Below are 16326 nucleotides of genomic sequence, written 5' to 3' on the forward strand. Positions count from 1 at the left end.
CAATCCATTCCATGCTTACATGTCTCTGGACTTATTTTGTTCATCAGTTTATTTTATTCATTAGATTCCATATATACTAGTAAGTGAGATCATGTGCTATTTGTCTTTTGCTGACTTGCTTACTTCATAATTTACCATAATAATTTACAGGTCCATCCATGCTGTCTCAGAGGGTAAGAGATCATTATTTTTTTACAGCTGTATAATATTGCATTGTGTAAATGTACTGTAGCTTTTTTATCCACTCATCTATAGCACTTTGGCTATTTCCAGATCTTAGCTATTGTAAATAACGCTGCTGTGAATATAGGTGTGCATATATTCTTTCTGATTGGTGTTCCATGATATATTCTCAGGAGTGGGATTGCTAGGTCAAATGGCGGTTCCATATTTAATTTTTTTAGGAAATTCCATACTGTTTTCCACAGTGGCTGCACCAGTCTGCATTACCACTTGCGGTGTACTAGGGCTCCTTTTTCTCCACATCCTCGCCATCACTTACTGTTTGAACATTTTCTTTTTTAAGTATAAGAGTATTTTTCTTACTTTGTAGCCGATTGGTGTATGACTCATTTTTTTATGGCCTCGTCTTTTTCATTACTTTCACATTTTAGTAAAGAGAAAATAAACTAGGAAGTGCAAACTTTAATATTATCAATCATAAATGTATTCTTCAGGTTATAACTTCTGATTTTCAAAAATATTTATAAATTGGACATTTTTCTTAATGAGTTGTATTTTAAAATATACATGTTCATTGTAAAATATAAAATTTAACCAGCGTAGCCTGGCTGGCGTGGCTCAGTGGTTGTGTCGACCACTATGATAGCCAATAAATTGAAGTCCTGTCTCAGTGAATAGAATATAAAGATTCAAAAGTCTTATATAAGACTGATTAGATTAAAAAATGATTAAGTGTCATGATGCCTACTACTTTCAAATGATCACACACAATAAATGGAAAGGTAAATGTGTCAAATGTTGATAATTGTTGAATATAGAACATAAGTAATGAGTGTTCGTTGTACTATTCAAATTCTCTGTACCTTTGAACATTTTCAAAATAAATTATAGAGTTTGAGCTCTTTTCCACTTCGTGCCTTGGTAAATACTTGGAGGGGAAAAACGTATTTAAAGATGTTTTGCTAACCTTACAGATAAATCACATTTAGTCGGAAATAGTGGGTATCCAACTCAAACTATCTTTAGTTGTTGTGTTTTTTTCGTTTTAAGTTTTTTATTTTTGTGTATGTTTCTAAGACTTACAACCCAAATCTGGGCGGAACTGAAGGTGGGAGGAATAGGGTAGGTGGGAGGAAGGCGGGGGAGGTGGCCTCAGGATGTCGCTGCGGCCGGCCGCCCAGTGGATTCTGGGAATTGTAGTCTCCTAGGGCACTCCTGGTGAGGGTATAGGGAGAACCTGAGCAGGCTCCCAGAAGCCTCCGGGGCGCTCGCTGGGAACGCACTTCCTGGGACGCTGAGAGGGAGATTCTTTGCGAGGCTCTTAGGTGTGGGCGAGTGAAATGCCTTGGATGTGAGACCCAGGTAGGTGTGGCGACGAATGGTCCGATTTCTGGGTCTTCTGCATATGTGGTTGAGGGTTTTGTGTAAAATTGGAGTAACTCACAGGGAATCAGGGACATTGAAAAATGTTGACCACATTTGTGGGCATGAAAATCGAGTGAGGAGAGGTATTGGATAGAGCTTTAAAAATGCATTTCGTACCCAGGAGTACGGAGATGTCGGTGTGTCTTGCGGGAGCAGCGCGGGCTCGCGGCTTGGCCCGGCGGTGCCCGAGCGTCTGCAGGTGCTATTTTTGACTTCCCAGCGGCTGCTGGTTGTGTAACGACGACCTGCTCGCGGTGCAGCCCACTCACTGTTGCGGGGATGGGCGTGTGCTGAGAGCGGTGCCGGCGTCACTGCTGCGGGCTCCCCATTGGCTCTGGAAGCTGTTCTTCGCTTTTCTTTCTGCCAGCTCCGTGGTTCCTCGGGGTTCCTCCGGGCGCAGCTCGGGGGAGCAAAAGGGGTGGGGAGGGTGCAGGGCCCTGGAGGCTTGTTCGCTTTCCTCTGCAGCCCGCGTTCTGTCGCAGCCCAGACGTAGTGACCGCACTTAAAATGATTGCTCAGGGATCCCGGGGTGTGTTTTTTATTGTAAAATGATCTCCCTTGACGTCGGGGTGAGCAACTATTCTTGCTACCAACTCAAGAAACATGCATTTAGAAAATTAACTGATTGAAATCTCTTCTGTGCAGACTACGTGGGACAACATTCTATGTAATGATCATAACCGGGCTAGTGATAAACTCTTACTGAATTCGGGAAGTTATCGGGCGTTTACAAGTTTTCATTCTCATCCTCCCTATTGCGATAAATAGTATTTGCAAAAGAAATTGCTGAAGCTCAAGAAAGATATATGGAAACATTTCAACGGCAGGTTGAGCCGTTGGTGGAACTGTAAACTCAAAAAAAGTGTTCTGGTTGCAGATTTTAGGAAGCACAATGCAGATCAGCTTTGCCTAGTCTTGTCGTCAGTAGCCATTAAAAAGGCATAAAAGAAACAATTTATTGTTTACTTTTATTTATATCAGAGAGGGAGAGAGAGAGATAGAAACATCAGTGATGCGAGGGAAATATTGATTGACTGCCTTCTGCACGCTCCCCAACCCCTTAACCCAGGCCTGTGCCCTGGCCCGGAATGAGTCCGTGCTTAGCCACTGAGCCACGCAGGTGGGGCATAATGAATTTCTTTTACTTTCCAGACAACTAACTGCACAGTATATCCTCACCCCTCTTTATTCTTTCACTATAGTTATGAAAATGATCTCTAAAAATTTATCAAATGTTGATAATTGATTGCCATGACAGTAAAGTGATTTTCATCCTTATTTCTCCTGTCTTTGCAGAATTTTTCTTCTGTATGTTACATATGTGTGTTTAAGAATAAACTGCCTTTAAAAAAAAACTTACTGCCCTCCTTTTCTGATATAACATTTCATTGGTTTTAGATGATTGCTAATTATTTTTCCTAATTCCATGTGAATCCAATTGAGTTTTTAAAAGGTACTGTATTAACTTGGGGCATTTTTCCTATTTCTTTAGGCCAAGATCATTTCTACTCTTTGTTCAGATGTGCATATATTCTAAATTGATTAAAGTTGTTTTAGAACTATCAAGTACCTCAAAGAGTAAGTACTTCCTTTGATTATATTTCTCTTCTTTTTTGCTACCATATATCCAATGGCATTTTTCTCTTGTTCATCAAAATATAGGACAGACCTCCCTTGTGAGTGCAATGATGGGGGAACTACAAGTTTCTAAGAAAACCCAAATTAGTAGAAAAGATTGCAACTGTTACCATCAAGAATTAATGTAGCTATATGTGTTCTCATATAGCTATTCCTTAGACTTGTCCCTGAAAAAATATGTAGTGATGGGTCTAAATTTCTAGAGCTCTTAGCTGTCTTTGATAACTTTTTATTGTGTACCAAATTTTATTCATCTTCTCTGAAAGTCATTGTGGAACAGGTAGTTAAATAACAAATATAAAGTAGTTGTTTTGAAACAATTCTTATTTGATTTGGTCAGTACTCCAAAGAGAATGCTGTCAATTATTGTTATATGGCTACAATAATCTGTGAATGTTTGCTGATAGTTTGGAAGAAAAGTATGTTTCTAGCTAAAGAAAGTAAGTAATCCTAATAATCATTACAAACTTAAATTGCTGACCATAATTTTTACAAAGGGCTTTACTATTCATGATCTTGCAACTACCTTGGGGGACATTTTACCTCAGATGAGTATTTGAGGTTCAAAGGAAATAGATATCTTATCCAGTGTAGACAATGGTAGCTTTTGATTGGTATTTGGATCTTTGATCCCCTGGGCTGCAATGCCACGCTGCCTCTCAGATGGCAACAACAAGCCCACACACACGTGTGTGTGTGTGTCTGTGTGTGTGTGTGTCCATCCTAGCTCACGGCTGTCTCCCAGCTAGTGCTCATGAGTGCTTCTCAGATTTGTTAAAGTGTGTTCTTTGCTTTACATATTTTCCACAATCCCTAATAAGAGCTTTTCATATGGCAAAAAGAGGTTTATTTTCCCCCCATTGCTATTTTAAAAAGAAAATATAAATACAAATATAATTAATTATTTAGCTTTGATAAGCAAACATTAATTTGATATATTAACCACTCTTAATGAAGAGGGGTATATCCAATGTGTAACATACTTACTAAGTGGAAAACATAAACAACACACACAGTCATCATTCACTGACTCCCAAACCACTGTGTAACTTAATCAGTGTTGCCAAACTTAGATATTTATAGGAGCATAGTTTGCATGTAAATACCTGGGAATGGCCTCATTTTTCTTGGGAAGTTTCTAGGGGAAGAAAATGAACTTTTGTTTGTAAAAAATGAGAGAGACTTTGCCGATAAAGAGTGGAAAGCAGGGACATAGTCTAGAAGCAGCTTGGAGGCTTCAGAACACAGGATATGAATGAGTGGGATTGTTGTTAATAGAGCTAAGTTATAGTTTCTGTCTGTATCCTGACCATACTCATATGGACCTTTCATTTGTTTGTTTGTTCATTCATGTAACAATAATTGAGCGCCTTCTATGAGCCAGTGTTGGACACAGTGAATAAAACAGAAGACTCTCTGTCCTCCTGGAATTCACAGTCTGTTGGGAAAGATAAATACTGAACAAGGAATTAATAAGCACAGTTGCTTATTAAAGAAAATGTATAAAGGTGCTTCCAGAGCATCTGACCAGGGGCCTGGGGAAGATTAAAGATAAGGGAGGGAGGATGGGTGAGGGCTAGGAAACTAAGCAAAGAATAAGATGAGATTAAGGAAGCTCTAGGAGAAAGAATAGCATGAGGAAAAGACCTTAGCCAAATTAAAAAGTGGAAAATTTGAGAAGTGAAAAGAAAAGCAGTATCGCTATATAGACGATAAAAAGATAGTGTGTAAGGTGGGAGAGTGACACTTAAGGAGATTGAAAATTTGGCAGGAACCAGATGGTGGGATTTGAAAATTTAAAAACTTTATTCTGAGTGAAATAGGAAGTAACTGAGTGGTAAGAAATGTAGTGAAATGATCAGATTTGCATTTGAAAAAAATTATTCTTGATTCAAAATTAGTTGATGCTCAGCACAAAAGTGGAGGTCTTTTTACCCTCAGTACAAACAAATCTTCACCCGAGAGTCAGCGTTATCTTTCCATTTTAAATCACTAAACACATTCCTTCTCCAAACTCTCCCTATAAAGTGTTACTTCATCCCTCTAGTGCAGTGGTTGGCAAACTGCGGCTCGCGAGCCACATGCGGCTCTTTGGCCCCTTGAGTGTGGCTCTTCCACAAAATACCAACTTCTTTGCATGGACCACGAAGTTTCAGAAGTTTCAATCGCACTGTACGTGCGCGCCCTCACATGGTATTTTGTGGAAGAGCCACACTCAAGGCACCAAAGAGCTGCATGTGGCTCGTGAGCCGCAGTTTGCCGGCCACTGCTCTAGTGGGATATACATCAAATCATATGTATATGGAGTTAAGAATGGCATAAAAGGTAAAGTGGCCAAAGAAAGGTACAAAGAGCAAGGACATTAATTCCAGCGCTGAGGTTGAAATTCAGCTAAAGAATTGAGGTTAATAGTTTTTTCCTTCTGAAAAATGCTGTATCCTTGTTGGCTTTGTACGTAAGACTTTTAGGTAATCTACGATCTTAGCTAAGAATGCTTCAGCAAAAGCAAGTTCAGGGGACTGGTAGATCACTTGTATTGATTTGATGCAGGATACAGTTGACACTTTATGCTGAAATAAATGTTGACCCACCTCTGTTCATTAGTGTCATTTGATAGTCTGTACACTAAGAAATACAGGAATTTATTTATTAATCATAAACTCGTTCTTCCTGACTTTGTTTCTCATTCCATTTGCATTGTAGGAACCAGTGGTACAGGGCAGTTTGGAGAAATCTCAGTTAACATTGATACTCCAAGTATCTGAACCCCGCCTCTGAAAGCAAGGAATTGTGATTGGGTTAGGACTCTGACTAGGTTATCTGAAGGAGTTCTAAAGCTTTGAAAGAAACAGAGGGATCCTTTTTCTTACATCTTCACAACTTGATCAAATCATCATTGTCTTTCATTGCTCAGTCTTTTCCCAGCACTAGATAATACATTTTTATAAACACACTAAAGGCCCAAAGCACGAAATTCGCGCAAGGGCCTTGGCCCCAGCGCCCACCTGCCACCGCCACCTCGGGCGGGGGCCTCTGCCGTAGCCTCCGCTCACTGCTCACTGCTCACTGCTCACTGTGGCTTTGTTTGGAAGGAATGACGCCTGGAAGGACGTCCAATCTAATTAGCATATTATGCTTTTATTATTATAAAAGCGTACATATTATACATTATTGGTTCACTTTTCTTAATACCTAATAATAAGCGCTTAGTATGTAGTGATCATACAACTGATTCACTATCAGTATTTTGAGTTCTTATGAAACAGCATATTCTTTCTCTCAAGTCTGTTAACATATTGGGGTAATTGTCCAGATCTTAGTGGCCTCAGTGTTTTTCCAGGGCCTAATTCTGTTTTGCATATGCTAGATACTCAGTAAATACCCATTCAATGAATGATTGCTTTGCAATGGCTATTTCCTTGTTCATTCTGCATTATTGATAGCCTCCCTTTGTGGGTACTATGGTCTTGGAACAGGGCCCAGTACTCTTTTCTTCAATGATTCCTCGAATGATTTGTGTGCCAGGCACGGTGCAAGCTGCTTACAGTGTGTGGGGGAGACATGTGAATGAGCAAAAGTCAACAGGAAGCTGAATTCTGGAGCTTGACATTAGTGTTATTGAACGGGAAAGAAATATTTGTCCACCTGGTGCTAGCAGACCCAAACATTTGACACCAAGAATTGTAGTGGAGAAATACTGGCTGTTTTATTATGAATGGTGCCGCCCAGGAGAATGGGAATTTAACGCTCAAAGGCTCGAACTCCCCAATGGCATGTAGTTTACAGATTATATAGGGCAAAATCACAAGACACCATGAGTTAGGAGGTTCGGGATTGTGTGGGGAGCTGACTGATTGGAAGTGAGCTAAGGGTAATAAATCACTTCATGAGGTCTTGAGGACAGTTCTGAGGTTTGTACTGGTGTCCTTTTATCTGGTTCTTAGGAAAGAAGCCGAGGGGTCGTTCCACCTTAGGACTCAGGAGCTGCAGTATAACTTAGGGCAAGATGTTACCTTTAGTCTGCTGGCGTTCCGGGCCCTGTGAAAAGGCTAGGTCTCTGAGGGGTGAATAAATAAATATATATGAGAGAAATGGTTTCTAGAGGTAGGATTTACACCTAAATTTAATCAAAGACATAAGGACCCCTGGTTTCATTAGTCACCTTTTCCAGTATAAATATTCTCAAACCTGCAACAGAATTTCCATTGCTGAACCAAGGTGGTTGTTTGCTAAATTTAGTCAAGACAGTTTTTCCCCCAAGTTTGCATGAAAAAAATAAGGACTATTCCTTTAATACAGTGGTTCTCAACCTTCCTAATGCTGCAACCCTTTAATACAGTTCCTCATGTTGTGGTGACCCCCAACCATAAAATTATTTTCGTTGCTACTTCATAGCTGTAATTTTACTACTGTTATGAATCATAATGTAAATATCTGATATGCAGGATGTATTTAGGCGACCCCTGTGAAAGGGTCGTTCGACCCCCAAAGGGGTTGCGACCCACAGGTTGAGAACCGCTGCTTTAATAGTTTTGATCCATCCATAGCATTTTCTTAAACAATTGCTACTTCTGGTAATATTGACAGAAAGCAACATGATAAACAAGTAGTAAACTAATATTAATGGAGAAACTTAGAACTAATTAACTTGAGAACTGTAAAAAATGATCACTAGTGCTTAAACTCTGATTTATATTGTATACTTCAATGTGGGTATAGGTATATGTACACACCTATATTTTCTGCTACTAAAATTATTCCTAGATTACATGATTAGATTAAATATACCTTGTTTTCTACAAAGCATTGGGCCTTCCATTTGAACACATTTAGTCAAGTCTTAACCCAATTTCATAGCACTTTGGTCATGCTCTTCTTTCTGACCCCTGAACTCCTGAAATGTTACTTCATCATCTCAGCAGATCAGATTTGACTCTGAAAAGGATGTTGGATCCTCTAAACCTGGACTGTATACTGTATAAGAATATTCTCAACCTTTTCGCTTCGTCATGATCTGACTAAAAGAAGTAAATGTGCTGCCTTATTAAAGTAGTCTGTTCTATTGCCTGTTCGGGGACATGGTAGAAGAGAATATATTTGAGTGGTGTTTGGAGAGTGAGATTCAAACTTTTCAGAAAATTGAAGCTGAATAAATACTGGTTTTTATAGTTTGTCAAATACAGGAAAAGAACACAGCTTAATTTTCTTCCTTTTCTTATAGTAGCATTAATAGAGATAGGTTATCATTACTTAAGAAATCTGAGCATTCATCTTATGTGAGCAGTAATAGTATAATAACCAGTAGTAGTATATTAATATAAAAACCAATAACCGGTAGTATAATAATCTGCAAAGCATGCAAGTCATTTTGAAAAGCTAAGCAAAATAATTTCAGGGACCCTTTTTTTAAAAAAATATATTTTATTGATTTTTTACAGAGAGGAAGGGAGAGAGATAGAGAGTTAGAAACATCGATGAGAGAGAAACATCGATCAGCCGCCTCCTGCATATCTCCCACTGGGGATGTGCCCGCAACCCAGGTACATGCCCTTGACCGGAATCGAACCTGGGACCCTTCAGTCCGCAGGCCGATGCTCTATCCACTGAGCCAAACCGGTTTTGGCGAGGGACCCTTTTCTTGTCTTTTTATTGAACTAACTCATTCAGAAGAATCCATTTACGTTTTGTAATTTTCTGGTGTGCCTAGTATAAAAGAATAAGATGTTTGCTTTTTCTTCTTTACCATTTATTCAACAAGTGTTTTTTGAACTGCTCCAGTATGCCAAGCATTGAGCTGGTCACTGAGAAGTAATTAACATTTGCCTCACACTTAGAATGTGCCAGACCTGTTTTAACCACTTAATATTATATTAACTCATTAAATACTTAGAACAATTCTGTAGGATAGGCACTGTTATTCTTCACATTTTACAATGAGAAACATGAGGCACAGAGAAGTTTGTAGCTGACCCAAGGTCACTCGGCAAGTAAGTGAGGCGGTGGGGATGAGAACCCAAGCAGTCCGCCTCCGCATCTGCCCTCACCCACTCTGCGGTCCTGTAGTGCTTCTTTCCCTACACCTTTAACTTTTAGGAGGCACCTTCACCACTGCTGGGCGCTAGTCTCATTTTACATTTGCCTGAGCATTTGAGACTGAATCACTGTGGTGTTTGTAGGCGATGGTTATTGAATGCCTGACCCTATATATTTGTGTGCCTGGAACGTGAAAATACTTAAAATATGTATGTTGAATGATTATTGACAACCAAGAGAATTTCAGATGTGATGTTAAGAGAATTTGAAATTAATTTGTTTGTTCCTGTGATTCGCTATGAAGAAAATAGTCATGTCTAAAGACTTTAGTTGCTACATGACCCAGTGTGTGTGTGTGCACCTATGCTCTGAGGTCTCACGTACATGTATTTATAAACAACTTTATTGTACATATAGAGGCTACAGGGACAAAATTTCCTCTTCTCTGTGACATCATTAGTTATGTTGCCAATCAGCCCCACCTTTTCCACTCTGGTCTTGTTATCCCCTCATGATTTGTCCTCTGTGTGTCACCCCCTAGTCTGACCGGCAGTACTGCGCAAGCCTGCCTGCCATGGGCTGTCGGGACGTCCATGCAGCCACAGTGCTCTCCTTCCTGTGTGGCATCGCCTCAGTAGCAGGCCTCTTTGCGGGGACTCTGCTTCCCAACTGGAGAAAATTGCGACTGATCACATTCAACAGAAATGAGAAGAACCTGACTGTTTACACAGGCCTGTGGGTGAAGTGTGCCCGATACGACGGGAGCAGTGACTGCCTGATGTACGACACTACTTGGTACTCATCAGTTGACCAGCTGGACCTGCGGGTCCTCCAGTTTGCCCTGCCCCTCAGCATCCTGATCGCAATGGGTGCCCTGCTGCTCTGCCTGATTGGAATGTGTAACACGGCTTTCAGGTCCTCGGTGCCCAACATCAAACTGGCCAAGTGTCTGGTCAATAGTGCAGGCTGCCACCTGGTGGCGGGGCTGCTGTTCTTCCTGGCAGGTACTGTGAGCCTCTCCCCATCCATCTGGGTCTTCTTTTACAACACTCATCTGAACAGGAAGTTCGAGCCGGTCTTTACATTTGACTATGCAGTGTATGTCACAATCGCTAGTGCTGGGGGCCTGTTTATGACTTCCCTTCTACTGTTTATTTGGTATTGTGCATGCAAATCTTTGCCTTCTCCTTTCTGGCAACCACTGTACTCCCATCCTCCCAGTATGCATACTTACTCACAGCCCTATTCAGCACGCTCCCGCCTCTCTGCCATTGAAATCGACATTCCAGTAGTTTCACACAACACCTAATAGAGAAGTGGTTGTTAAAGAACACTTTTAGCCTCACATTTCCCTTGTACAAGGAGCTGTTTTGGACCAATATATATTTTCCTTTGTTTCTGACCAGTCTATGAAACCAAATTTGTATGTCCTAGTAGAATGAAGTGCTGCTAGTTTTATGAAAAGTACACTACTTTAAATGTGAATCGTTCTTTTATCTTGCTCCTTATGCTAGGAGGATTTTTAACCTCTATATTGATATCTGATCAGTAATTCAAGTGGAAAGGACCCGTGTCTCAATTGAGGTGATTTAGAGCAACATGGCAGTGTGAAAAATGATGGCTAAGAGAAGTTGTTGTATGTGATCTTTACGAATATTTCAGAATGTGTCTTGTCCTGTTTCTGTACTACCTTAAGCCAGTAAAAAAAAAAAAAAAAAAAAAAAAAAAGCAATTTCAGATATAAGAAATTTATTTCAGGTAATGGTAATTAAGATCTTTACAGTAGTCAGACTACCAGCTTAAGGCTGTGACTTTCCTTAGTTCTCTCTTGGGGCTAATTGCATTGGATAGAGTTCGGTATTTTGAAGATTACTTTCTTTTGTGAGTTCCTTACCTTCTACCTCATGCCAATGTTTAAAAATATATATATTTTAAGTGATATCAGAGAAAATAAGCCAAACATTTTAAGTATCTATTAGTATGGACAACATTTAACAATTTTAAGAGTTAATGATTCTATAAATTATATTCTTGGAGTTAAAATGTGCCATGAGATGGAGTGGTGCTTCCTTTGAGGCAGAAAAACCTGTTTTACAGGTATCACCCACTAAGTGGTATCGTGCCCATATATAATCTCTTAGTGACTAAGAGGAAATAGATATAGAGGCCCAACTGGTTTGTTCTCTTTTAGGCAGTGGCAGGGTAGAGCATCTGCTCTTCAGTGACAAACATCAGAGATTCACTATCATGACTACCTTTTGAGTGATGGGTGAAGTAAAGAATAGCTTCACCATGACCACATTCACTCTTGAATCAGTTCCTGCCCCCATCACTGAGTACTTCCTTGAACATATGTCTTTGCCCAACACTTTAGTAGGTGCTCTAGAGCAGTAGTCACCAACCTTTCGGACCTCGTGGACCACCAGTGGTCCACGGACCACCGGTTGTCACCCACTGCTCTAGAGGATACATGAAAAGTAGGAGACCTTGTCCCATTCACTAAGAAATTTTGATAGAGAAGGTCAAACTATTATCTGACAATTAGGCAACAGTCTGACTTCATTGATAGCTTGTCTTAACTCCTCAATCATTGATCCAGGAATATGTTGCAACCAGAGACATGGCTTTCTGATTGACAAGCTTATTGTGTAGTGCCAGCAATATTCTGGAACCTAGAATTTCAATTCATTGGATCCCTTAGAGCACTGCCCTTAGGCCTCGACACTGTAATGACACTGTATAAGATTCATGAGAATGGGCAAAAGCAGTAGAGAAATTAAATGTTTACTTTTCACCTCTGAAAGTATGGTGATGTAGTAGAGAAGAGGGAATATTTAAAATCTCTCCAAATGGGCTAACATTTAGATGAAACCATGTTAACAATGAGACGAATGCTTAGAAATTCAGGGATATTGGGTCTTTACCCTTGTGAATTTGAGCTGCTTAATTGGTGTAATTTACTACACATCAGTGCTGTGTTCATAAGGATTTTGTTCTATTAACCATTAACCATTACAGGACTGTTTTATCATTCCACAAACAGCTAGTTGCATGGTAAACAGATTCGTATGCCTCTTTGCAAACCTGAGTATGATTCCGGTACTTCTGTGGATGTGAGTGGTACTTTCCCCCCACTAATTCCAACACTAGTTTATGTATATATAGCAGTAAATCCAGGTCTGTAATTTCTAAATGCCACAAGGAAAAAGCATGTACAACTATGGGTTTTTAGTTATAGCTCCTGATTTCCTCCAGTTCTATTCCTTTTAACTCTTCTGAGATTGAGCTGAGTCTCGATCATTCCAAGACAATGGCAGGTAGAATTTTGAGATTAATATTAATTTCGCCCTTTGCTAATTAATTTCAGTCCCCTCACTAACTTTCTCCAGAAGTGTCAAGAATTCCACCATCCCCTTGTTCTTCGTATAAACAATGTTAAAGAAAAGTAGACTCAGCCAGTTTTTAGTCCAGGGGATCATAAATATAAATAAGAGGAAACCTTTTCCTACAAGAATCTTTTGGATTCTTTTCATAATCTGTCGCCTTAAATCAGTATTTTTTGTAGATTCACTAGACAAAAGAAACAGCTGTTTCCCTTTTTGTCTTTAATATTTCAGATTTGCTCTCAGTAACTATTCTTCAAAGCCATCAAAGGAAAGCAAGTATTTCTGATTCTCTTTTGTAATTGTGAGCACTCATCAGGCCATCATTATGAGGGGGGATCTTTTTTGTTGTTACAAGCTATTAACATTAAGGGCCTTTTACAGCAGCCAGCTTGAAAAGCAACCTTAAATGTGGTATGCACCAGATTTGATTTATCCAGCCATGGGTGGAAAGAACCCTAAGTTTACTTTACTTGTAAATATTCACTGTAATAGATAATTTGTTTGTTGTAAGCTGCAATGTAAAACCTCAATAAAACTGTACTGTACTTCTTGATGTTATTAAAAGATGTATTTTTACAAGTTTCTGTTTCTATCTTCATTTTCCTCAATGCTTTAAGGTAAAATATTTTGAGAAATGTTTTTCAAATATATGCAAATTTAAAAAGACACAGCCCCATTTAAAGCTGTGTGGAATAGGAAAACTGGATTTATTATTTTAGAAGCATCAAGACCCATTTTTAAGAGTAGTCCTAGGAGTTTACTGGACTGTTTAACATTCCACGAAGAAGCACTCAGTGAAATCTGTGCCAGATTTGCCTCATCAGTGGGGTTACCTAATGGATTGATTTTAGCGACCAGGAGTTAGCAAATGGTTAAATAGAAGGACATTTCCGTACTCTGCAGAACTTGAGGTCGCCAGGAGAAGTGGTCCTGACAGGTAAATCACCTTTAAACTTTCTGAAACCTGGAATGGCTTTTAGCGTTTTGGATTACAGTCTCCTGGGATATTCTCACATACTCCTCACTGAGCCCACGGGGCCTTACATGGAGAGCCATTTGTTGCACTGGAAACTGAACCTGCTTCAGGCTGGGCGTCCTGGCTGATTATGTTAACACACCACAATGCAGAGTCTGCCCCTCAGCTGGGCAAACTGACTAAGGGTGACTCAATGCTAGAGAATCCTTTTGTGCTGATTCACCAACCAGAAGTGAGAATTATAGATTACTTGCAACCACTATCCAAGACCAGTTTTTAAAAATACACCCTTGGAGAAAAGACTGCTTCTATACAGGCTAGGAAAGTACAAGATGAGCCCAATACATCATGTTCTTCCAGAAAGTGAGGAAATGCTTGAAGAATGATGGCTTATCAAGTTACAGAGGATCCAGTCTGAAGAGGTCCTCGCTGGCCAAATCTGAGAAATATGAGCATCAAAATAAATAACAGTGGCCCAGCCGGTGTGGCTCTGGTTGAGCGCCGACCTATGAACCAGGGGGTCGTGGTTCGATTCCTCAGTCAGGTCACGTGGCAGGGTTGGGGGCTCAATCCCCAGTCAGGGGTGTGCAGGAGGCAGCCGATCAATGATTCCCTCTCATTATTGAAGTTAATCTCTCCCTTTCCCTTCCTCTCTGAAATCAATAAAAAAAATTTTAAAAAAAAATAATAAAAAAATAGTAAGGGGTTATAACCCATTGAATAAAGTAAAAATCCACTTGTACATGCTGCTGTAAGTAAGTAGAGAGGAAAGAAAAGCTGTGTATTGCAGTAAAATACTGCCTCAGCTCAGGAAGGTTCTGTGTCCATGCCATAGCATGCAGAGCCCTTTAATCCTCACTGCACCAAGCTTGAACTTGTAAAGAAAAAGCACAAAACTATAGCTGCCTAATATTCATATCCGATTAATAGGGAATTTGGGCTTGTTTGTTGTATTTTGCTTGGAAATACGCCAACATTTGAGACTGTCCTGTAAACAAATTATTCAGCAAAATTTGAGAAAGAAAGTGAGACGGTGAATGAGGAAAGGAGAAAATTTTCCATATTTTGTATGAAAAACGCAGCGTGACTAAGTCCTGTTAGCAGGAGGCTAGTAATCATGATTTTGAAAGGTCTTTGTTCACTAAAATCCTCTGTAGAATAACAGAGTATTTGTTCGGGTGTCCAGAGTTTTGCTTTATAGAAATAGAAGCTTTTCATTAAGGGAAAAGGCATTATCTATACTTTAAGTGCATTATACACAGTGGCTTCACTTCAAGATTCACACCCATCAGTTTGAAAGCCCACTTATAGTAAATCAAGATGATTCAGTTATATTTTATCATAATTTTTCCTCTACCCTCAAGTCCCTTTTCTTGCCTTCACTCTCTCTAATCTTGTCTGGAAGATCAGGTGGGGATTTTAGCACCAGGAGACTGCTGCAGGGAGTGGGAAGGCCCAGGTCTGGGGTGAGCAGGAAGTCCACCTTCCTCCTTACTGGCCACGTGAGTGAGGGCTTTGGCTCAACTGGTCCCATGTGTTTCCTACCTGCTCACCTGCTCTGGCCACAGGAGCCAGGTGGTACTGGCCAATTGTGCTCCTCTTCCCAACTCCCTGTTCAGTGACATAAGTAGCTTGAAATTGGCCCTAGTGGACGTATTTATGCCACAGAAATTGACAAATGCTACAAGTTAGAATCTGTTTCTTTCTGTTTCCTTTCTTTCTGTCCCTTTCCTTTTCCCCTCCCCCCTTTATTTTGGAGAGCTGCTTGTTAAACATTTACCACCACGCACTATTGCTCAGGTAAAATTAATTTGCTGATGTCATAAGAGTTAGATTAAAACACATAAATAAGGCACTTTGAAAGCCCAGAAGAGAGAAGAATGTATTTGTCTAGGTGGGAATCGTTGACCTATGTGACTTTCTCCTTCAGCTCATGACATGTAAACTCCCTTTAGCAGTTTCACAAAAACATGAACCATTTTTCTGACTATGGGATTTTTTACTGGTTGTTCCTCTGTCCATATAGCTCTTTCCCTCAGGTTCATTGGGCCTTCTTGAGCACAGTCTTTAAAATAGTATCTAACGATATTTCCCAAAACACAAATAATTTCCTAATGCCCTCTGTGTTTCATTGTTCTGCATAGCACTTATCATTGTCAATGACCATAAAATTTTACTCATTTGTTTAAATGGTCTGTGTTCATTAAAATTTAAGCAGCATAAGGGCAGGTATTTTTTTTTCTGATATGCTCACTGCGGAATGCCCAGTGCTGGAACGGTGCTTGGCGTTTGGTAGAGACTCATAAATGTTTGTTAAATAAGTGATTAAATTTGCTGAGCTTCAGGTTAGTTGACGAGGAAATTAGGAATCATATGGAGTGCTGAGAGCTGTGATAAACGGACTCTCTGTCTCTAGTATTGCTCCATCTCCCTCCGTACCACTAATCCATCCTGTAGACAAGCAACAGAATGAACCTAATAAAGTGCAATTATGGCCTAGTTTCTCTCCTACTTAAAATAATTCAGCAACCACATCTCAGAACAGACTGTAAGCTCTTTAAGTCTGAATGGAAGGTCTTGTGCAGTAGTACACACAGGAGTACATCAAAGAATATACAGCAGGAAAAGCAAACTGCTTGGCATAGCACGGTGATGCAAGAGTCATCTAGAAGGAAGTTTTTCTCA

The 16326-nt window shown here is 39.9% G+C and overlaps 1 protein-coding gene across 1 annotated transcript; it reads left to right on the top strand.

Annotated features, from left to right (window-relative positions):
- Positions 1–1461: 1461 nt before the first annotated feature.
- CLDN12 (claudin 12) lies at positions 1462–11007 on the top strand. The gene is made up of 3 exons (XM_059712253.1): positions 1462–1545; positions 3101–3186; positions 9821–11007. The coding sequence occupies exon 3, from the start codon at positions 9854–9856 to the stop codon at positions 10586–10588; it is 735 nt and encodes a 244-aa protein (XP_059568236.1). The 5' UTR covers positions 1462–1545; positions 3101–3186; positions 9821–9853; the 3' UTR covers positions 10589–11007.
- The last annotated feature ends 5319 nt before the right edge of the window (positions 11008–16326 follow it).

The sequence above is a fragment of the Myotis daubentonii genome, chromosome 10 (genome assembly GCF_963259705.1).
Source record: "Myotis daubentonii chromosome 10, mMyoDau2.1, whole genome shotgun sequence".
In the NCBI taxonomy this organism is placed as follows: Eukaryota; Metazoa; Chordata; class Mammalia; order Chiroptera; family Vespertilionidae; genus Myotis; species Myotis daubentonii.